Here is a 23738-nt window from a genome sequence, read left to right on the forward strand (position 1 = left end):
TCCACCAATTCTCTCTTTGTGTCTAACCTAGAATTTATTCCATTTATTAAGGTTTAAATATTAGTAACTGTATTTTTATTTCTAATATTCTAAATGACTCATATCCACTTATTATTTTAGAATTTATTTTCTTTTTGTTCTTCCATTTTCTAAACACATTTATCTAGGAATTTTACTTACTTTCTTCATCTGTCCTTTAGCCCCCAAGACTAGCCAGGTCTTATATTGGTGGTGGTGGACTCCTGCCGCATGGTTGATACTGGAATTACATATATCCTTTCATTAAGTCAGTGGGGACTTGGTTCATTTCCTGGTCACAGGCTGTATAGTCTTCCCACCTCCCTAGTATTATAGCTAGAAATAAGCCTCTAGTCAGTTGAAGGTTTTTTGTGTTTTGTTTTTCCAGTCTTTTTTCAGGAACAAAGACACCCCTCCAGTCCCTGCCAATAGGTCTGGACCAGGTCCTCCAACATGAACGGATCACTTTTAGATCAAAATACTTAGAGGAGCTAAACCCTTGCGTTGCCACAGCTTTCAAACCCAGAGCCCAGAAGGCTCAGACCTAATTACAACTTTACATTTCATTCTACATGTCTTTTTATATAGATGTACTTTATCTATACTGCTGAGTATTTGGAACAGATTGGATGCCTCAAACTGTGAATTCATGAAGTCATACTGTCTGGAAGCTCTCTTAAATTCAGACTGTTTTACAAAATTCAAGATTAAATGATAAAAATAGAAGAAATAAAATTATGTATAGCCTCATATAAATATTAATATATCTGCTTATGATAATCTGTTTTTCTGTTCAACTGACTAGCAACTGAACTCCTTTCTTATGATTGGGACTGTTTGGTACAGATAGAAAAAAATGGCAATTCCAAGCTTCCATGTTTTCCTGGCTGCTGGAGAGGGGTCTTGTGACTGTAGACTCTGAATGTTAATCTAATGCAGGGAAGGGAGAGACTGGGAAGAATCTATTTTGGTGATAGATGCTGGCAGCTACTTTCTTTTAGTTTCCAAAGGCAGATTCCAGTGGCAGGATCCGCTGTCTGCTCTTGTTGCAAACAACAGCACCTAGTGCCTAGTAGTGGAAGAAGAGGCATCTTCAACAGACTAGTTCTGTGGCAAGGTTTTGGGCCTGGATAGCTTTTGGACTCCCAGAGAGTCTGTGATGTAAATAAATCTCTTTTGGGCTTAAATTGACCTGAGTCCATTTCTTTTCTTTAAATTAAGAACTCTAAAAGACAAACTTTATAATTTTGAATAATGTTTCCATTTTCTTTGAAAAGTCATGAAAAAAGCTATGAAAAAGATTTGAGTAAGAAAATTAAATGAAGAATTCACCTTTGTGAATCTTACCTTTCCCCCAACCAGAGGTAAAATGTGCATCTTTCCAGTTTGACAGTCCTTCACTGAGGAAACAATGAGGCAGGTGCCACAGAGAACAACGAGGCGTTCAGCCCACTTATGCAGCTGGGTCTTTCCCTTGCGTACATTATAGATGCCAGACAGAAGGATTCGATCCAGATGATCCATCTGGCATGGTTTTTCTGAAAAGAAAACAGTCCTTCAGAATACACCATTCAACAAGTAGTATAAGAATACCGGAAGAAGTTATATAGTGGGGATACCTGTGAATTTTGGCCTACAGAGGAAGATTTTCCTTTGGATGCTACTATTAATCCTCTTGCAACCACCAAAGCTCCTATGTATACACAGAAAGGCTGCAGGGCAGAGTGGATGAAATCACGGACTTCAGAGTCAGACATACTTGAGTCTCAATCTTAGTTCTGCCTCTTATTGTTTCCTTGAACTACTTAATTCTCACTGAGCTATATTTTCCTCAGCCATACAGTTTGGATCTTAATAACCTATCTTCACAGGAGTCTTGTAAAAATTAAGTTAATGAATATAAAGCACTTAGCATAATTCTAGATACAAAAGAAGTACTGAATAAATGCCAACAATTGTTGTTCGTCTATTCTGAAGGAAAAAATTAATTCTGGTTCTGTACATAATTCTTTATCTTTCTGTCCCTCATGAGGATATTTCGATTATCTTAATCATGATGCAGGAGTGATACATGCAGGCAAGAGTTTTTCTTTCTTTAGCCACCCTCCTCTTCACCAGAAGTATTTGTGTGGCTGATCTACAGTGAAGAAAACAGCACATTATGATATAAGAGATATTAAGTTCTTGGTAAAAGCACTACTAATAGACAAGTAACTATAAACAGAAATGAATGGGAACAGCAGTGGTATGAGGCGGTGTAAAGAGTAATGAAGTGGGAATTGGGAACTCATTTGTATTTCAGATATAAACACACTCTTGATTAAATAACCTTGGGTGTCACTTTGCCCTATTATCTTTGCTGTTCTTCCCCATACATAGAATGAGAAAAATGGGCTCAATTACTTTAAGACCTTAAAATCATATTAACCAGTAAACCTTGTATGAAAACACTAGATATATGGGGAAGCTACTTCCCCTTCCATGCCAGGTCAATCCCTTCATCTATATTCTAAATTCCACCCTTCCTCAGGGAGCTTGGTTCTTCTCTCTTCTCACAGTTCAATTCCATCCTCCTCCTTAAAGCTACAAAAACACTCATGTTTTCTCCCATTCCCTCCTTGTCTCAACTCTAGAATTCTTTTAGTTCAGTGATTCTCAAATTTCTATGCACGCACGAATTATCTGAAATTAGTTTTAAATGTAGAATCGCAAGACCCACCGAGAGAGTCAAATGTGAAGGGTCCAGGAGGAAACACAGGAAAATGTATTTTTAACCAATGTTCCAGGTAATTTTAAAGCACACAGCACACAAACCATATTTTGAGAAACATGCGTTCATTCTTCTGAGGCGCTCTTCTCATCAGTGCTTCTATATTAGTTTTCTCTGTTCCCTCACCTCCCATTTACTCCTCAATTTATTTCAATCTGGCATCCATCCTACCAACTGCACTATTCACAGACTGATTATGGTTCTCAAATTTCTATCTCCTGTCTCAATCACTCCTTAGTTCTGATAACAAATATCCAACTGCCTGCTAGGCATGTTCAGAAGATATCCCTGTTAAGCTCAAATTTACAGACTCAAAATCAACCTCAGATTGAAAAGGAAGAAACAAAACTATCTCTATTCACAAATGACATGATCTTGTATGTAGAAAATCCTAAAGAGCCAAGAACAACTGTTACAACTAATAAAATAGTTCAGCAAGGTTGAAGGGTATAAGATTTTTTTTAAAAAATGGTATTTCTATGCATTAGCAATAAACAATCCTAAAGTAAAGTTAACAATTCCATTTGCAATAGCATGGAAAATAATACCTAGGAATAAATTTAATGGAAGTGGGGTAAGACTTGCACACTGAAAACCATAAAACGCTGAAAAGAATTTAAAAGATTTAAATATATGTTAGGATCTAAATATATGCTCATGAACCGGGAGACATAAACTGTTAAGATGTTAATACTTGGGAAGTGGACTTGGCCCAGTGGTTAGGGCGTCCGTCTACCACATGGGAGGTCCGCAGTTCAAACCCCGGGCCTCCTTGACCCAAGTGCAGCTGGCCCATGCACAGTGCTGATGCGCGCAAGGAGTGCCCTGCCACGCAGGGGTGTCCCCGCATAGGGGAGCCCCACGCGCAAGGAGTGCGCCCCATAAGGAGAGCCACCCAGCGTGAAAGAAAGTGCAGCCTGCCCGGGAATGGCAATGCACACAAGAGAGATGACACAAGATGATGCAGCAAAAAGAAACACAGATTCCCATGCCACTGACAACAAGACTCGGACAAAGAAGAAGACGTAGCAAATAGACACAGAGAACAGACAACAGGGGTGGGGGGAAAGGGGAGAGAAATAAATAAATAAATAAATAAACATGTTAAATATTCCCCAAACTGATTTACAGATCAATACAGTCTTATCTGAATTCACAAAATGCAATGAATGTGCCACGTTGATGAAAGAGGTTGTTGATGTGGGAGGAGTGGGGTGAGGGAGTGGGGGCTATATGGGGACCTCACATTTTTTTAATGTAACATTAAAAAATAATAATAATAAAATAAAAAATACAGTCTTATCAAAATTCCACCTGCCTCTTCTGCAGAAATTCACAAGCTGATCCTAAAATTCATATGGAAATAAATGTAAGTTTCACTGAAAAAGAAGAACAGAGTTGGCAGTCTCACATTTCCCAATTTCAAAATTTACCACAAAACTACAGTTATCAAGTGTGGTACTGACATAGGGATATACGTATAAATCAATGGAATATAATTAAGAGTCCAGAAATAAATCCTTACATTGACAAGGGTGCCGAGATAATTCAATGAGAAAAAATATTCTTTTCAACAAATGGTGCTGGAATAACTAGATAATCATATACATAAGAATGAAGTTGAACCCCTAAAATCACACTGTATACAAAAATTTATTCCAAATGAATCATATACCTAAAAATAAAAACTGAAACTATAAAGCTCCTAGAAGAAAATATATGAGTAAATCTTATGACCTCAGATTAAGAAATGGTTTCTAAGTTATGACATCAAAAACAGAAGTAACAAAAAAAAATTAGATAAAATGAACTTTATTAAAAATTAAAACTTTTGCTTGAAAGTATGCCATCAAGACAGTGAAAAGACAAACCATAGAGTAGAAGAAAATATTTACAAATTATATACTTGATTAGGGACTTGTATCTAGAATGAAGAACTATTACAACTCAACAATAAAAATTTTAAAAATGAACAAAGGATATGAAGACATTTTTTCAAAGAAGATATACAAAAGGTCAAAAGGACATGAGGTAGTGCTCAATATTATTAGTCATTAGGAAAATGCAAATCATGGAGACACAGTTAGATTAGCAGTTATATATGGTTGGGAAAGGATAAAGGGATTAAAAGGTGACTGCTAAGGTGTAGGGAATTATTCTTTTTGGAGTAATGAAAATATTCTAAAATTGACTGTTGTAATGAACACACAACTCTGTGATCATACTAAAAGCCACTGTACTCTTTGGATAGACTGTATGGTATGTAAACCTGTCTTGATAAAATTGCTTTAAAAATAAAAAATCAGAATGAGATACCACTTCATACCCACTAGCATGGCTAAAACAAAAAAAAAAGACAAGAACAAGTGTTGGCAAGAAGGCATAGAAACTGGAACACTTACACATTGCTGGTAGGAATGAAAATGGTGTACTACTTTGGAAAATAGTCTGGCAATTCCTCAACAGAGTTACCATATGACCCAGCACTGTGTGATCACTGAAAACAAAGGATCACACAAAAATCTGTACTTGAATGTTCACAATACCATTTATTCATAATGGCCAAAAAGTAGAAACAACTCAAATGTCCATCAACTGATAAATGGATAAACAAAATGTGGTATATCCATACAATGGAAACTTATTCAGCCATAAAAAGAAATGAATTACTGATAAATGCTACTGATACATAAGCCCTCAAGATATTATGCTAAATGAAAGAAAGCTAGACCCAAAAGGCCAAATATTCTATGATTCCATTTATATGAAACATCTAGAAGGCAAATCTAAAGTGAGAGAAAGTAGATTAGTGGTTGATAGGGGACTGGGGAATTGGGGAATGAGGAGTGACTGCTAATAGACTTAGGGTTTCTTGTCGCAGTGATTAAAATGTTCTAAAATCCCAATTTCCCCCCCAATTCCCCACCCCATTTTGTTATTAATGTGGGGTAGTTTACTAGACAACCAAGTACCTCAAGTCTCTTACCAAATCAAAGTGATCAAAACAGAATGCAAAAGTTCCTATAAGTATTTGGAATGTCTAATGGTTCTAATTTTAAAATAATTTTGCCATGATTCGGAGTGGAAAAGCAAGAATACATGCAATTTCCTTGTTTATTTATACTTTCCAATGTTCCAAAAATCCACAGGTAACCTGTAGCAATGAGTACCCCTATTCCCCAGATTATAATCTTTAAAATTCTAAATACCATATTTCACTAAAATGAACCAGGAGTCCTTAGAAAAATGACCTACTCCCGGTCTGGGTCAGACAATGAAAAGATGCACTTAGGACAGCTTATTGTGCAAAAACTAATGGACAATCCAGAACGCTATCAAAGACTACTGATACTGGAAGGACATAGATGCCAATTTGAAAGAGCTCACACTAGCTGAGATGGGACAAGTTCAGCATCACAAAGAATAATGACTGCAATCCACTGAAACAAATATATATAATTCCATGGGCTCAGGATGATAACTCTAAAGAAGAATAAAAAACGAAGTCATTATTCATCTTTGGAGATTACTAGGGTACTAACTTATTATTCTGAATAAAGACACACACACAAAAAAAGGATTCCTTGTACTCATCTTACCTTTTCTGTTCAGAGAGGCTAAGGTTCAGAGTAGAAGCCCAGGACAAGCAGCTATTGCCTAGAGAGCATATTCTTATTCCATGACAGTGCTTGTGATATTCTCACTGATCTGGGGGAAAGAAATTAGGGTCCGGGTCCTGTCAATATTGCTCAGTGACCTCCCCTCACTATGGGTTGGGATCCAGAAAAACGAATGCCCTAGGGGTAAGCGTGAATTTAAAGTAGAAAGGCCCTGTCAGAACTGCAGCTCAGCTTCCAGTCACAATTCAATTTCATTACTATTGAGAGACTACAGAAAACAGTCACCCAAATCATTTTCTTTAAGCTCAATTCTCTCATGGAAAATCACTTGAGAAAGATTGTTTTAAGATAACTGCTGAGAGAACAGTAAAAAGCTTATCATTTCCAAGTTTACAGAAGGGAAGATAAGGACTATTAAAAACAAAAGAAGACAAAGAAAAGGAATATAGAACAAGTGGCACAAATAGAAAATACTACACTAAAAAACAAAAATATCATAGTAGGCGGTGGACTTGGCCCAGTGGTAAAGGCGTCCGTCTACCACATGGGAGGTCTGCAGTTCAAACCCCGGGCCTCCTTGACCCGTGTGAAGCTGGCCCATGCGCAGTGTTAATGTGCACAAGGAGTACAGTGCCACACAGAGGTGTCCCCACAAAGAGTGTGCCCCATAAGGAGAGCCACTCAGCACGAAAGAAAGTGTAGCCTGCCCAGGAATGGTGAGGCACACACAGAGAGCTGACACAAGATGATGCAACAAAAAGAAACACAGATTCCTGTGCCGCTGACAACAACAGAAGTGGGCAAAGAAGACGCAGCAAATAGACACAGAGAACAGACAACTGGGGTGGGGTGGGGGGAGGGGAGAGAAATAAATAAATCTTTAAAAAAAATTCATAGTAGATAAAACTTAAGAAAAAAATTATTTACTGTTTACAAGAGAAAAGTAATAAAGCAAAGAAATGGAAAATAAAAGGACAAATATGCAAGCACTAACCAAAAAAAAAGGATGACTAGAGGTTAAGTTACACAATATAATGATAAAAATTTGAATTCATTCAAGAGGCAACAACTCCAAAGATATACGTGTTTAATAAGACAGCCTTAGAATATATAAAGCAGAAAGTGTCAGAAACTACAAGAAAAACAGACAAATCAACATTCAGAGTGCGAAATTTTAGCACACCTATCTGGGTAACTGTTAGAACAAACAGACAAAAAAAATCTATTCAGTTTTTTTAAAACACAACTAACAAACGACTTAATTATTGATATACACAAAATTCTTTCTTAAATTTCCAGAAAAAAGTTAAAGAACTGCAGTAACAGGCAAATGCTGAATCAAGAAAAAAGCTACTTAAAAGCAGTAGGATCTCATGGCACCCAGGCTGGCCCCTCTACCACCCCCCACCGCCACAGCTCAGAGCCAGCCATATTCCCAATGCAATTCCCTGGATCCCAGTTCTAGATGGGAGAGAGTAACCCTCATACACGTAGGGAATTTGTGAGTCTGGCCCAATCTGTCTGGTGGTGGCCTGAGGGACTAACTCACTGTCCTAGAACTTGCCCTGAATGGAGAAGGCAGCTCACAGAGTCACCTACAGAAGACTACGGTAAAGCAGTCAAGCTGTGGCTCCCAGGGGCAAGGGAATGCTGGCTGCAGGAAAGAGCTGCAGTGCCAAGGACCCTAAAGAAACTGTTTCCTAGGGAAGAAGGGACATTCAAATCAGGGTAAACAGGGAAATTCCTAGAGTCACATGCTCATGTCCAGGACAAGGAAGGGCAGAGGGGTTCAAGGAGGCCCTTGCTTTGGCCTGGAGCTATGCTCTATATTCACTGTATAGATAAGCCCTGAAGCAGTTCTCTCAAACAGGTACATCTACAAAGACTAGGAAGGATGTTTTCTTTTTTTCCCCTCTCCTTTTATGTAGACATACACACAGAGATAATTATTTAATACCTCTATTAACAGGTGCTTGCAGTTTATTGACTTTTTTTAAAAAAGATCAAATTGTAACCTTTTATTACAAATTAAAAATGAAGTTCTTAAAAATCTCAACCATGGCAGCAGACTTGGCCCAGTGGTTAGGGCGTCCATCTACCACATGGGAGGTCCACAGTTCAAACCCGGGCCTCCTTGACCCATGTGGAGCTGGCCCATGCACAGTGCTGATGCGTGCAAGGAGTGCCGTGCCACGCAGGGGTGTCCCCCGCGTAGGGGAGCCCCACGCGCAAGGAGACGCCTAGTAAGGAGAGCCGCCCAGCGTGAAAGAAAATGCAGCCTGCCCAGGAATGGTGCCACATGCACGGAGAGCTGACACAACAAGATGACACAACAAAAAGAAACACAGATTCCCGTGCTGCTGACAACAACAGAAGCAGACAAAGAAGACGCAGCAAATAGACACAGAGAACAGACAACCGGGGGGGGGGGGAGAGAAAGAAATAAATAATCTTAAAATAAAATAAATTAAAATCTCAACCAGATATGATACAATTTAAAACCTTTAAAAATGTATTGGGGAAAAAACACATTTTTAAAAAACCACATTTGGGAATGGATGTGGCTTAAGCAGCTGCACACCTGCTTCCTATATGGGAGGTCCTGGGTTCGGTTCCCAGTGCCTCCTGAAGAAAAAAAAAAACAAATGAGTTGACAATGAGCAGACAACGAACACAAACAACAAGCAAAAACAACGAGCAAACAGACAAGGGAGCCATCGGGGGGGATGGACAAAAACACATTTGTCATTACCAAAAAAGAGACAACTATAGGTAAAAATAATAAAAACCCCACACTGCACAGATAATGCAGATAGTTTTAGTTATGTAGCCAACAGGCAAAAAACAAGCACATTTTATCAGCTCCAGTCATTTGTTCATTTCTTACTGCCATAATTTCATATTCATTTCTTTTTGTTAACTGACTAAACTGGATGATGGAAGAGAGGGTAAGCCAGCATCTACTCAGCCCTGTCTGCTCAGCCTTTGGAGCAGAGGAATTCTCAGCTGGTGGATCAGCTGCTTTTGTCTCCTGGCCATCTTCTGGTTTAGGGATTTCTGGGCATCTGCGTAGATAACTGCGGTACTGATGTTAGGTGGCTGATGACCTTGGTTCTCATCTCCTTGATTTTCCTTATCATCTTCATTGCCATCCTCTCTAGGCTGACTTTGGCGAGGAGGTCCCTGTGGATTGTGGTCTATAACCCTGATACAAATTCTGTCTCACTGATCTAACCTTGTTCTCCTGCACCCTGGCTGTCTGCACCCTCCATCACTTCTCCTTGGGCATGAGGTTGGGATACTATGGCTGCTGCCTCCACTTGTGGTAAGGTGGGGTCTGCAGTGTTGGGACTGGACTTCGGGAGCACTCACAGATCCTTCCTTCTTTTTCCCCACTCTGACTATTCTGGTAATTTTGCTGGTAACTACATGGAGTACCCTTACCACGTGGCTAACATCTATAATGGTTACCATCCGCTGCATATTCACTGCCTTCCAGGAAAACTCTACCAGGACCTGTGACATCTGCTGCCTCTACCCCCTTTTCTTATTGGACAACATCAAACCCCATAGTCTCTCCATCTCATACACTGCAAAGGTACCTCCTGGGGTTATTCTTCTTCATGGGGCAGTCTGATGTACAAACACATCTTTGGTGCCATTCCAGTGGATGAAACCATATCTGTTTCTTACGTTGAACCATTTTACCATTCCCAAAACCTTTGCTGCAATGAGTTTGCCCCTGCTGGCAGGTGCCTCCCATGTAATGCCACTGACTCCGGCACAGGCTTGGTCAGCAGCACTAAGAGTAGAGCAGTGGGGGCTGCTGGGTCTTGCTCACTGCTCGTGGTTGCAGTGATGGTGACTGGGGCAGCCATCGCAGCTGCGGCTCCTCCCTGAGTGTGATAGGAACTAGGCACACAGAGGTGGTGGAGTTCCTCTCGTTTTTTTGTTGTTGCCATTAGCTCCCTGGCATTCAAGGAAAACTCTGTCCTAACACTAGCTGGATACAAGCTTAAGGAACAGATGCCTCGGAGTCTGAATTTCCAAGATAACACACTAAAATATCAAAGTGTCCAAGGTCACAAAACATTCAAAGAAACAGGAAGCAATGGCCCAGGCAGAGGAAAAGATTACCGCATTAGAAACCGTGAATGAGGGGAGAAGGTGTAGCTCAAGTGGTTGAGCATCTGCTTCCCATGTACTAGGTCCCGGGTTCAATCCCCAGTACTTCCTAAAAACAAAAACAAACAAACAGAAAAAAAACCCCACAACTCTCACTGCGAAGGGGCTGTTGCTCAGTGGTTGCATGCCTGCTTCCCACATACAAGGTCCTAGGTTCAATTCCTGGTTCCTTCTTAAAAAAAAAAGGAAGACAAGCATCAGGGAAAAGGACCAGACCTGGGACATAGCAAAGATTTTTAAAATGGTCCTAAAAATGTTCAAGGAGATAAAGGTAATAGGAAAACAACAGATGAACACAAAGAGTATACACAAAGCTTGTTAAATTTCTTAAACTTGGTAACTGTACTCAAGTGAATATTCTTACTCTTAGGAAAGGCACATGGCAGTATTGTGTGTTCAAGGAGCATGAAGTACATACTACCTACATTGGAGAGTTTAGAAAATGAAAGGAAGGAAGAAAGGGAGGGAGGGAGAAAACGGCAAATATGGACAAAATGTTAAAATTGGTGGATCTGGGTATGTTGGTGGATAGGGGTATATTGAAGTTCTCTGTATGGGATTTGTATTGTTTTTGTAACTGTCCTGTATGTTGAAACATTTTTAAAAATGTTTTTTTTAAAGATAAAAGTATATAACATATAAGCTTATGCCAAGAGACCTAAAAATTCAGACAAATGGATAAATTTTTAGAAAAACATAACTTCCTAAAACTGATACAGAAAGAAATAGGAAATATGAGCAGTTTTGTAACTTTTAAACAAGTGAAGCAATAGTTATAAATTTCCCTACAAAGAAATCTCCAAGCCCCTATGACTTCACTGGAAAATTTTACCAAACAATTAAAGAAGAAATTTAATTTCCAATCAAATAGGATAAACCCAAAGAAATCCAAGCTCAGACAACATCACAATCAAATTGCTGAAACCTAAAGACAAAGAAAATACCTCGAAAGAAACCGGAGAAAAATGAAGCACTGTTCAGAGTGGAACAATAATTTTAATGGTTGCACAAGGGTTATAAGGTATGGAGGTACTCTCTGTACTATCTTCCCAAAAATTCTACAAGTCTAAAGTTATTTCAAAATAAAAAATTAAACAAATACTAGCTGACATATTTTGGAGTGAAAATGCAAACTTACATATAAAGAATAAAACATGAAACCTGAAAATAAATTTGAAGCTTGCAAATGCTCTCTTTTCTACAAAAAACAAAAACAATCCTGCTCTTCCATGTATTTCGGTAGAAGAGTCAGTGGTGACTAAGCATTTCCACCATCTGGTTTTGTGACTGTTTCAATTATCTCCTCTTCACCCCATTGGTGAAGGAAAAATTCCCAGCCCAGGGTTATGGGGATGGCCAAACATATGACACCTGACTTTGGGCAAATGAGATGGACAGAAGTTTATTAGTCACATATGCTGACAGCAGGGGGAGGTGGACACCACACTAAGCAGGGCCATGGGAGAACTGCACTTGGGAGCAGAGTACACAGCAAGAGGCTGTGGGAGGGAGGCTTTGCAGCATCAACAGGGCAGGGGGCCCTGGTTCCCACAGAAGGATGTGACTGGCTTATTTGAATAATTCTGCTGGCTGGCAAGGAATAGAAGCCGGGTTACTCTGGCATAACCAGGCATTGTGCCTGGCTAGGGGGCAGAGTGGAGAGAGGAACTTGCATTTATGTCATTTGAGGCCCTCCCAATTCCACCACATGTCAAGGCAACACATAATATTATTTTTAGGCCTTACACCACAGTGACCCTGACCAAGTCTCCTTACATCTTTAGGTCTTAGTTTCCCAAGTTTAAAACCAAGGAGTCAGCTTAGAAGTTCCCTAGGCCTTTCCAGTTCTCACAATTAAGAATTCCCCACACTCCTGTAAGCTTTCTCCATCAACTAAAGGGTTAAGTATCTTAGAGGTGAAGATCATGAGCTTTAAAATCAGATCACCTTATCTGCTGCCCAGCTTTGCTATTCGACTGGGGCAAGTTACAACCTTTCTGGAATAACATCTAATACTATCTACTTCACAGGGTTGCATTAAAAGAGAAAGGTTATATAGAGCTTTGAGCACTGATCTTACAAGATCAGCAGAGTAGGGGTGTAACAAATGGTAGTTAAGATAATGAGATGAGAGTTCTGCCTTTAACCTTCTTTTCCTATAGATAACTATATTCTTCAGAACAATTTTAACAATTTCTGTAGCTTTAATATAGTACCTGATGCCTAGACCTGAATTTCCTAAACCCTAGTCCTTCACTTTTGTCTTCTAGACATTCCCAATTGGATATTTACCAGCACTTCAAATTAAACATATCTTCTAAAACAAACTCATCACCATCCTGACAAACCAGCTTCTCAAAACTAAAGCCCTATCATACTCCCAAAACCTTAAGTTCAGCTTCAGTTCATGGGCTTCATCCCTGAGCTATGTTTTTCAATCAACCTTCAACTCTTACTGATTATTCCTACAAAACACCTCATGTAAATGATTCCTTCACATTCCTTAGTTCTTACCTGAGTTACTATTCACACTGGTACAGATTCATTTAGCTCTGGCTTACTTGAATGCCCCTTACTTCTTACTACCATCTGCCTAATGAAGGCAAAACTCCTCATATGCATTCAAGGCCCTGAACAATCTGGACTCAAATCATCTGTGATTCATACAACATGCACTGAAATTCTTATCCCCCACCTTTGCCCTCCTTTCCATTTCTGTTTATTGAAATTCTGTCAATCTTCAAAGAACCAACATAAATACTACTTCTTGCAAAGACTTTCCTCATTTCTAGAGATCGCCCTCATTTTTCAAAGGAAAGCAATGAATGGGATTTTCCTAACACCTATCAAAATATATCATAACTAAACAGAATCTTAAAAAAAAAAAAAAGGGAAGCAGATGTGGCTCAACTGATGGAGTGTCCGCTTACCATACAGAAGGTCCAGGGTTCGATATCTAGGGCCTCCTGGCCCGTGTGGTGAGCTGGCCCATGCGCAGTGCTGCCATGCAAGGAGTGCCGTGCCATGCAGGGGTGTCCCCCACAAGGGGTGCCCCACGTGCAAGGAGAGCTGCCCCACAAAGAGAGCCACCCCACGTGAAAAAAGCACAGCATGCCCACGAGTGGCACCGCACACACGGAGAACTGACGTAGCAAGATGACACAACAAAAAAAGAGACAGGGAAGCAGATTTGGCTCAACGGACAGTGTCTGCCTACCACATGGGAGGTCCAGGGTTCAAACCCAGGGCCTCCTGACCCGTGTGATGAGCTGGCCCATGCAGAGTGTTGATGCACACAACAAGTGCCATGCCACGGAGGGGTGTCCCTGGTGTAGGGGAGCCCCACACGCAAGGAGTGCGCCCTGTAAGGAGAGCTGCCCAGCATGAGAAAAGTGCAGCTTGCCCAGGAGTGGCACCGCACACACAGAGAGCCGACACAGCAGGATGACGCAATGGAAAGAGACAGATTCTTGGTGCTGCTGACAAGAATATAAGTGGACACAGAAAAACACGCAGCAGATGGACACAGAAAGCAGACAACTGGGGGGGCGGGGAGGATGGGGAAGAGGAGAGAAATTAAAAAAAAAGAGATGCAGATTCCTGGTGCCACCTGACAAGGCAAGCAGACATGGAAGAACACATAGCGAATGGACACAGAGAGCAGATAACAGTGGGGAAGAGGAGAGAAATAAACAGAATAAATCTTTAAAAAAAAAATATATATATATATATATATCATAAAGTTATATTAATTTGTTTTGGTATTGGCCAAGAAAAGACAAATAGGTCCATATAACAAGTTAGAGAACAGAAATAGACTGCCTATATAGGAACTCAAAAATTACAGAAGTGATGTTTCAATCAGCTGGGCTACTTCCATAAATAATGTTGGCAAAACTGGCTATTGATAGAGAAAGAGTAAAGTTACATCAATTCCTCATGCCATATTTTAAAATTATGCAAATATTGGAAAAAATATAGATTGTGCTTATGACTTAGGATAGAGAAAGAATGTAAATGCATTAAAGGAAAAGCTTGATAAGTCTGGCTAAAGTCTTAACTTTTACAAAATAAGACTCAAGAAGAAAAGTTAAAAGTCTAGAAAAAAAAATCTGTTGCAAATATAGTATCCAAAGGGTGAATTTTCAGAATCTATAAGGAAGTCCTTTAAGTCAATATGAAAAAGAGAAACAAAAATATGAATGGGTAATTCAAAGAAGAAGAAACCTAATATCCAGTGAAATACAATAATCAATTACACTAGTAATTGAGGAAACAAAAATTAAAATATTGAGGTCATAATGTTATCTATTGGATCAATAAAACTTAAAAATGTTAATAATATTGGAAGGTGACAGTGTGAGCAAAGGGATACTCTGATATACTGGTGAGATTTAAATTTTTTTTTAAATATGGAAAATTTACATGTCATCTTTGTGCAGGAGTCATGCTAATCTTCTCTGTAGTGTCCAATTTTAGTATATGTGCTGCGAAAGCAAGTACTTTTTTTTTTTTAGGAGGTACCAGGGATTGAACCTGGGACCTCATATGTGGGAAGCAGTAGCTCAATCACTGAGCCACATCTGCTCCAGAGATTTAACTTTGTTTGTCAATACTAAGTATTAATATTTGAAAAGTATATATTCTATAACCCAATAATTTCATGTTTAGAGATTACTCTGAAGAAAACAAGGTATACAAAGAAGCAATTTTACTATAATATTGTTTATAATAGCCAAAACCTGGAAATAATGTAAATGTCCACCACTAGGAAAATGCTTACAGAAACTATAATATAGACATGATATACAATTTTAAAAATCCAGATATAAGACAGTTCTATAAAGGCTGATAAAGAAAGATCTTCAAGACACACTGTTGGGTAAAAAAAGTATAAAGTCCAATACCAAATGAAACCTTTTATGTAAAAACAAAACCATATATTTCTATAAACATGCATTAGACAGGAACAAAACTCAGAAAATTCTTAAAGGATATACACCAAACTGTTATTAGTGGTTACTGATGACATGAATGTGCTTAGGAGATGATTATAAAAAATTAAAACAATACAAATAAGAGAATGTATTCACACATTACTTATGTTATTAAAAATAAAATTTTTAGGAAAAAAATACGATACACATAATAATTACAAATATAAAAATAGGAGTATAATATAAGAATAAGAAAATACACAATTATAAAAGTAGTTAGGGGGTTAGATGTTTTTCTATTATGATACTACTCCTGCTTTTTAAAAATTTAAGTTTTAAATATGAAATACCATTTTTTGCAAAAAGGGCAAATATTCATTTTAATGATACCTATTATTGGAAAAGTTTTAGGGAGATGAGTACTTTCAAATTCTGATGGTGAAAGTACATATTTGTATCACCTAAAGGCAATCTAGAAAAATTTTATCAAAATTGTACATAAATGTATGTGTTGAATCAAACATTTCACTTGTAGGAATCATATCTTCCTCCACCCTAAAGGTAAGGCACTCCCTTTTTTTTTCTTTTTTATTTCCCACCCCCCCTTGCTGCTTGCTTGTTGTCTGTTCTCTGTGTCTATTCGCAGCGTGCTCTCCTGTGTTTTTACTTGTCTCCCTTTTTGTTACGTCACCTTTCTAAGTCGGCTGTCCACGGCACTTGCAGGCCAAGGGCTCTCTGAGGCACCTGTGGGCCAGCGGCACTCTGTGGCGCTTGCAGGCCAGGCAGCACTCCCCAGGGTGCGGGCGAGCCTGCCTTCACAAGGAGACCCCAGGAGGCAAACCCAGGATCTCCCATATGGTAGACGGGAGCCAACTGATTGAGCCACAGCCACTTCCCTCCTCTGACTTTTATAATAATTTCCTTGCTTTCTATTTTTTAACTTATTTTGGAACATTTTCAAACTTACAGTAGAGTCTCAAAAATAACGCAAATCCCATACAGAGAACTCCAATGTACCTCTAGATCCCGATACTCAGAAGCCACCAATTTTACATTTGCTACATTTGTTGTATCATCCTATCAATCAACATATTAATCCATCCTCTAACCATCTATCTGCATGTCTATATACTTATCAATCCATTTTCTAAACACTTGAGTATACGTTGTATCAATCAAGATCCCTGAATATTTCATTCTGCTATATACATTTCCTAACAAGAGTATTCATTTATGTAACTACGTTGAGTAATCAAGTTCAAGTTCAGGAAATTTAATATTGGGTAGCAGATGTGGCTCAACTGATAAGAGTGTCTGCCTACCATATGGAGGGTCCAGGGTTGAATCCCCAGGGCCTTCTGACCCATGCGGGAGGCTGGCCAATTGCAATGCTGCCGCATATGAGGAATGCCGTGCCACAAAGGAGCGCCTCCATGTAGGGGTGCCCCACGTGCAAGGAATGTGCCCCACAAGGAAAGCTGCCCTGTGTGAAAAAAGTGCAGCCCACCCAGGAGTGGCACCGCACACACACAGAGCTGATGCAGCAAGATGATGCAACAAAAAACAGATGTATAGTCTCCCAGTGCTGCCAGGATAATGCACGCAGAAGCAGAAGCGAATGGGGGAAGCAGACTTGGCCCAATGGATAGGGCGTCCGCCTACCACATAGGAGGTCTGCAGTTCAAACCTTGGGCCTCCTTGACCCATGTGGAGCTAGCTGGCCCATGCACAGTGCTGATGCACGCAAGGAGTGCTATGCCACGCAGGGGTCCCCCATGTAGGGAAGCCCCACGCACAAGGAGTGCTCACCGCAAGGAGCGCTCACTGCAAGGAGAGCTGCCCAGCACAAAAAAAAGTGCAGCCTGCCCAAGAATGGTGCTGCACACATGGAGACCTGACACAACAAGATGATGCAACAAAAAGAAACACAGATTCCCGGTGCCACTGATAAGGACAGAAGCAGTCACAGAAGAACATAGAGCAAATGGACACAGAGAGCAGACAACGGGGGGGAAAGGAACATAGAGCAAATGGACACAGAGAGCAGACAACGGGGAGGGAAAGGGAGAGAAATAAATAAATCTTTAAAAAAAAAGAAATTTAATATTGACATAAAGCTTACAGTCTATATTTCATTTTTTTTGTTTGTATGTCCCAATGTTCTTTTGAGCTTTTTCTCCTCCCTTAATAGATCCCATCCAGGATCAAGTATGGTAATGTCTTTTTGGTTGCACTTTTTTCTAATTGTGGGAATATATAAACAACATAAACTTTCCCATCTCAATCACTCCCAGACACGCTATTTAGTGGAATTACATCCACAATATTACAGTACCTCACCACCTTCCATCACTAAAACTTTCCTATCTCCCCAAACTAAAACCCTGCACTTATTACATACTGACTCCTTATTCCCTCTGCCCCCAAATCCAGCAACCTGTACTCTTAATTTTTGTCTCTATGTGCCTGCATATTCTACTATTATATTCTTTGTAGTTACCATGGGTCCTAAATTTAACATCCTATATCTATAGCAATCTCTCGTTTTGATACCAACTTAATTTCAATAGCATACACAAACTTTGTTCCTATATCCCTCCATCTCTCCACCTTGATGTTTTCACAATTTCTTTTCACAAACTGCATGTATATACATTATGAGTCCAACACCTGATTTATCATTACTTCTTATGTATTTGTCTTTTAGAATATGTAGGAAATAAAAAGTAGAGTCACAAACCAAAGATACAATATATTTATCCATGTCATTACCCTCAGAAGAGATCCTTAGTTCTTCACACAGCTTCAATACACTGCCTAGTGTCCTTTCCTTCCAACTTGTAGAACTCTCTTTAGCATCTCTTACAGGGCCAGTCTAGTGGTGAGGAACTCCCTTAGTTTTTGTTTATCTAAGAATGTCTTAGTCTTTCCCTCATTTGAAAGACAGTTTTGTCGGACAGAAAATCCTTAGCTGGCAAATTTTTGCTTTCAGCACATTAAATGTCATCCCGTACTTAATCTTATTGAGGCTGCCTTGTTTGTGATACTTCTCTTCTCTCATGCAGCTTTCTGAATTCTCTATTTTTGTTGTTCAATAGTCTGATTATAATGTGTCAGTGTGTGTCTATTTGGTTTTATCCTATTTGGAGTTTGCTGAATGCCTTAAATGTACATATTCATATCTCTTGCTAAATTTGGGAAATGTTCAGTCATTATTCCTTTAAATATTGTCTCTGCTCACATGTCTCTTTCCCATGTTTCTGGGACTCTCGGAATGCATATATTGGTATGCTTGACGGTATCCCAAAGGTTCTTGAAGCTCTGTTCACTTTTCTTCATTTTTTCTTTCTGCTCCTCTGATGATTTCAACTGACTTATCTTGTTCACTGATTCTTCTGTGAGCTCCAATCTGCTATTACTGGGGTCTTCAGCTCTGTTTGGTTCCTTTTCATAGTTTACATCTATTGACATTCTATTTGTGTTCATCTATAATTTTCCTATTTCTTTTAGTTCTTTGTCCATGTTTACCTTTAGCCTTTGAGCATATTTAGGATCATTTTTTAAAACTCTTTTCTGGTATTTCCCAATTTGGTCAGCCTCATTGATGGTTTCTTTTTTTTTTTAAGGGATATTTTATTTTTTTCCCTCCCCTTCCCACTTCCCCACCCTGCTGTTTTTGCTGTCTGTGTCCATTCACTGTGTGACCTTCTATATCTATTTCTCTTTTTGTCTTCTCTTCTCATCTTTCTCCTCTAGGATTCACCAGGATTCAATCCTGGGGACCTCCGATGTGGAGAAAGGTTCCCTGTCAATTGTACCACCTCAGTTCCCGGTCTCTGCTGCACTTCACCTTGACTCTCCCCTTCATCTCTCTTTTGATACGTCATCATCTTGCTGTGTGACTCACTTGCGCAGGCACTGGCTCACCGAGCAGGCACTTGGCTTGCTGCATGGGCACTGGCTCACCACGTGGACACTCACACAGGCACTCGGCTTGCCACACAGGTAACTCATGTGGGCACTTGCCTCATTGCGTGGGTACTGGCTCACCATGCAGGCACTGGCTCACCGTGCAGACACTCATGTGGGTGCTCAGCTCACCCCACAGGCATCTGGCTCACTGTGTAGGCACTTGGCTCACCGCATGCGCACTCAGCTCGCCATGCAGGCACTGGCTTGCTGCACAGGCACACTTTCTCTTCTTCGCCAGGAGACCCCAGGGATTGAACCCAGATCCTCCCATATGGTAGGTGGAGGCCTTATCACTTGACCCATATCCACTTCCCTAGTTGATGGTTTCTAATGCTTTAATCTTCTCCTCTGCCTGGGCCAGGGCCATTGCTTTCTGTTTCTTTGTATGTTTTATAACCTTTTGTTGAAACCTGGTTATTTTGATATTTTAATGTTATGGGAATTTAGACTCTGACGGATCTGTTCCTTAAGCTTGTATACAGCTAGAGTTATGACAGAGCTTTCCTTGAATGCCAGGAGCTAGCAAAAAACAAAACAAAACACCTTTCCCAGTCTTTGCAGATTGACCTGAGCCAAGTGCTCTGCTTCAGAGCTTATCCATACGAGTGTAGAAAAGACCTCTGGGCCAAAGTGTAGGGGCCTCCCTGAACCTTTCTGTCATGTGTCTTGTCTTGGGCATGAGCATGTGGCCCTAGAACTCCCCCATTTACACAAACATGAATGTCCCCTCTTACTCGGAAACAGTTTCTTCAAGGCCCCTGGCACTGCACTGTACGTCTTATAGCCCTTCTTACTCGGAAACAGTTTCTTCAAGGCCGCTGGCACTGCACTGTATGTCCTACAGCCAGCAATCCCTTGTTCCATGCAGACATGACTTGACTCATCTTCCACAGCATTCTGGAGGACAGCTTAGAGAGCTATCTTCTGCATGGAGGGCAACTTCTCAGATGGCAAGTCTCTCAGGTCACCACCAGACAGACTAGGCCAGGCATACATGTTCCTAGCGCATGCACGAGGACTACTCTTCTCCCTCCAAAACCAAGACCAGGGATCCACATTGGGAGCACGGGGTGGCTCTGAGCCAAAATACTAGGGGTTGGAAAGGGGTCAGAGAATGATCAGCCTGGGTGACACAAGATCCTACCACTTTTTAGGATCCTTTTTCTTGATTCAGCATTTGCTCTGTTACTGTAGTCCTTTAACTATTTTCTGGAGCTTTGAAAAAGATGTTTCTACAGGTTTTTGCTCGTCGTTTAAAGCGTATGTGAGGAAACAGAAACTTGAAGCCTCTCCAAATTATTTTTTTACCATTTACGTTCGCCACCTGATTATTATTAAATTAGGTTAACTACCCACTTTACTACCTACTGTAATGGCTCAGAGAACAGAAATTTAATTCAAGCAATTCCATTTGCCAGGAACCAACAAAGTTGAAACTCAGGCTGATGAAAGCTCTGCAATTTTCAATACATGGCATCAAACAGCATTCTGGTTATTGCCACTCTATTCCAAAAAAGAGGAAAAAGGCACTGAGAACCACGCACTATATTGCTTTAGGAATGACATACAGAATTTCGTGCCACATCACTGAAAAAACTTATGATGTGTGCACACTAACTTCAAGAAAGCTGAGAAATGAGGTGTCACTGGGCATTCATTTGCCCATCTGCAATTCTATTATCATGAAAGAAGGAAAGAACAGATTTTGTTGGGGAAATAGCATTATTGCCACACATTCCTAAACAATTTAGTTAGGTTTTCCCTAACTAAAGTTCACTTTAAGTAAATGAAACATACTATATGAGTCTTTTGTGCCTGGCTTCTTTTGTTTCTGTTCAATCACTCTGGACAAAATTGTTTTAAACAATGTGTACAGATAGTATGGTACAGAAAGAAATACTCTAGCTGTGAGTTGTGCCACCTGAGCAACTGTCCCAGAACTACCACTGCTCTAGCAAATCACACCCCCCTCTAGACTCTGTTTCCTTACATACAAATTAGGAAGTTGATTAATGTCCTATCAATCTCTGTAACAGATCATTCTGCCACACTCATCTTTAGTGAGATGTTATTTCCACTCCTTTTCCAGCTGAGATAATGAGTATGCATTGAACCAGTGATCCACTCCCTTTTCCCACAGCACTCTCCCTACACTGGCATCTGCATAATGGCTGCCTAGGGTACTGGTGCCTTGTATAACACAACAACATTAACTGGTTTAAACTTAAGCCCTTATGACCTTAGCCTCATTAACACTATTCTAAGCTAACTCGCCAAAGACTCTACCCATTTAATATTTAAAGCTGATTACTAAAATATTTACTTCAGAGAAAATACTTAAAAGTATTTTTCCTTCTGGCTGTCTGGATTTAAAACTGGGTTGCTGGAGAAGAAAGGTGAGAGCAGGATTACTTTTTTTTTTTTTTTTTAAAGATTTATTTATTTATTTAATTTCCCCCCCTCCCCTGGTTGTCTGTTCTTGGTGTCTATTTGTTGCATCTTGTTTCTTTGTCTGCTTTTGTTTCTTTGTCCACTTCTGTTGTCGTCAGCGGCACAGGAAGTGTGGGCGGCGCCATTCCTGGGCAGGCTGCTCTCTCCCTTCACGCTGGGAGGCCCTCCTCACGGGCGCACTCCTTGCGCGTGGGGCTCCCCCACGCGGGGGACACCCTTGCGTGGCACGGCACTCCTTGCGCGCATCAGCACTGCGCATGGCCAGCTCCACACGGGTCAAGGAGGCCCGGGGTTTGAACCGCGGACCTCCCATATGGTAGACGGACGCCCTAACCGCTGGGCCAAAGTCCGTTTCCCTATGGAGTTTTGTTTTGTGGTTGTTTTAGAATATGCTCACAAATTTCTTGAGACTCCTCCCTCCAAAAGATGGAGACTAATTCACATCTCTTTGGTGTGCGCTATATTTATTGACTGGCTTCTAAAAGATAGAATGTGGTGGGAGTGATGGTGATTTACAAGGCTAGAGATTCTCTGCGCATACCACTGAGAGAAGCCAGTTGCCATGACATGAAGACACTTTGGGAGCTGTATGGAGAGGTCTACACGGTAGGAACTAAGGTCTCCTTCCAGCAAGGACCTGAAGCCTCCTGCCAAAGCCAGGTGAGTGAGCCACCTTACAAGTAGCAGTCACAGTCCAGCTTTCAGGTCACTGTAGCCCTAATCTACAGACTGACTGAGACCAGAGCCAGAAACACCCAGCTAAGCTGTGTCTTCATTTCTGATTCATAGAAAGTGTGTGGAGTAATAAATATTAATTATCATTTTAAGTTTTAGAGCACTGTGTTATATAGCAATAGATAACAAATACACCTTTCAATATCTAGTTTTTTTACCTTTTGTTTTTGGTACCATATGCCTATTTTGCCTGTTTTCAATTCAAAAGCCTATTTCCCTAACTTAATTTTCTCAAATTATACCAGTGTCTCTAGGTTAAAAAAAACAACAAAACATTTTTGAAAAGGTTCCCTGCTTAAGATCCCCGAAAACATAATTACTACAAACTGGTACTCTTAAGAATCTACTGGAAATAATCTAAGGGTATGTAAGATTTTGAGCATGCTATAATTTATCAAGTGGTGATAGGAAAATGAGCAGTATCAGGGCCAATCACTGTGTGAATTAACCGAATCTAAATGCTATTTCAATGCATAAAAAGCAGTTCACTTCCATTTAAAAGCCAACTTTCATTCTAGAATGAAAATATATAATGAACTCAGGTTCAAACATCATCAGGAGCATGAAATTATTCCAAGTTTTATGTTTGTTTAATTGTTTTTTAATCAAGTTTTATAGTCATAGATGGATTACGTTCCTAAAATTAGTCTTAAAAGATTTTTTTCAGATTTAAGTTCACCCTGGCAATTATTCTTCCTCAATGAACTAGCAGAGGATTTTATGTATACTTCCCTCTTCTGGCACTTAATCACTCACTCATTCATTCATACACTTACTCAAGAACTACATATATAACGCAACAAAAATAGACACAGATTCCCATGCCACTGACAACAAAGAAGAACACGCAGCAAATGGACACAGAGAGAAATAAATAAAATAAATCTTTAAAAAAAAAAAGAACTACATATATATGTGTAAGTTTGTGTGCATGCATATATTCTTTCTCCTCTCTTTTACAAAAAGTCAGATACTCTACTCTTGTGCACCTTTCTCGTTCCACTTAGCTGATATAAACATGACTCCATGTCAATTTATAAAAATCATCCT

At 39.9% G+C, this 23738-nt stretch overlaps 1 protein-coding gene, 1 non-coding gene and 1 pseudogene across 6 annotated transcripts in view; all 3 read right to left on the reverse strand.

Moving 5' to 3' along the window:
- PHLPP2 (PH domain and leucine rich repeat protein phosphatase 2) overlaps positions 1 to 23738 on the reverse strand; it is a 79820-nt gene that overhangs the window by 36509 nt on the left and 19573 nt on the right. For 2 of the 5 annotated variants that reach the window (XM_071209096.1, XM_071209095.1), the window contains exons 4-5: positions 1638 to 1730; positions 1366 to 1556 (exon numbers count right to left, since the gene is read on the reverse strand). In XM_071209096.1, the coding sequence (XP_071065197.1) occupies positions 1366 to 1556; positions 1638 to 1730 (284 nt within the window). Of the gene's footprint in view, positions 1 to 1365; positions 1557 to 1637; positions 2156 to 13523; positions 14204 to 23738 lie in introns of those variants that run through there. The other 3 variants (XM_058279767.2, XM_058279766.2, XM_058279768.2) reach the window with 2 other exon arrangements.
- Positions 8873 to 20366, reverse strand: LOC139436901 (Y-box-binding protein 1 pseudogene; annotated as a pseudogene).
- Positions 14991 to 15096, reverse strand: LOC111763734 (U6 spliceosomal RNA). Its single transcript, XR_002796540.1, has one exon. It is a non-coding gene; the product is annotated as a U6 spliceosomal RNA (small nuclear RNA).

Source organism: Dasypus novemcinctus, chromosome 18, assembly GCF_030445035.2.
Source record: "Dasypus novemcinctus isolate mDasNov1 chromosome 18, mDasNov1.1.hap2, whole genome shotgun sequence".
Taxonomy (NCBI): Eukaryota; Metazoa; Chordata; class Mammalia; order Cingulata; family Dasypodidae; genus Dasypus; species Dasypus novemcinctus.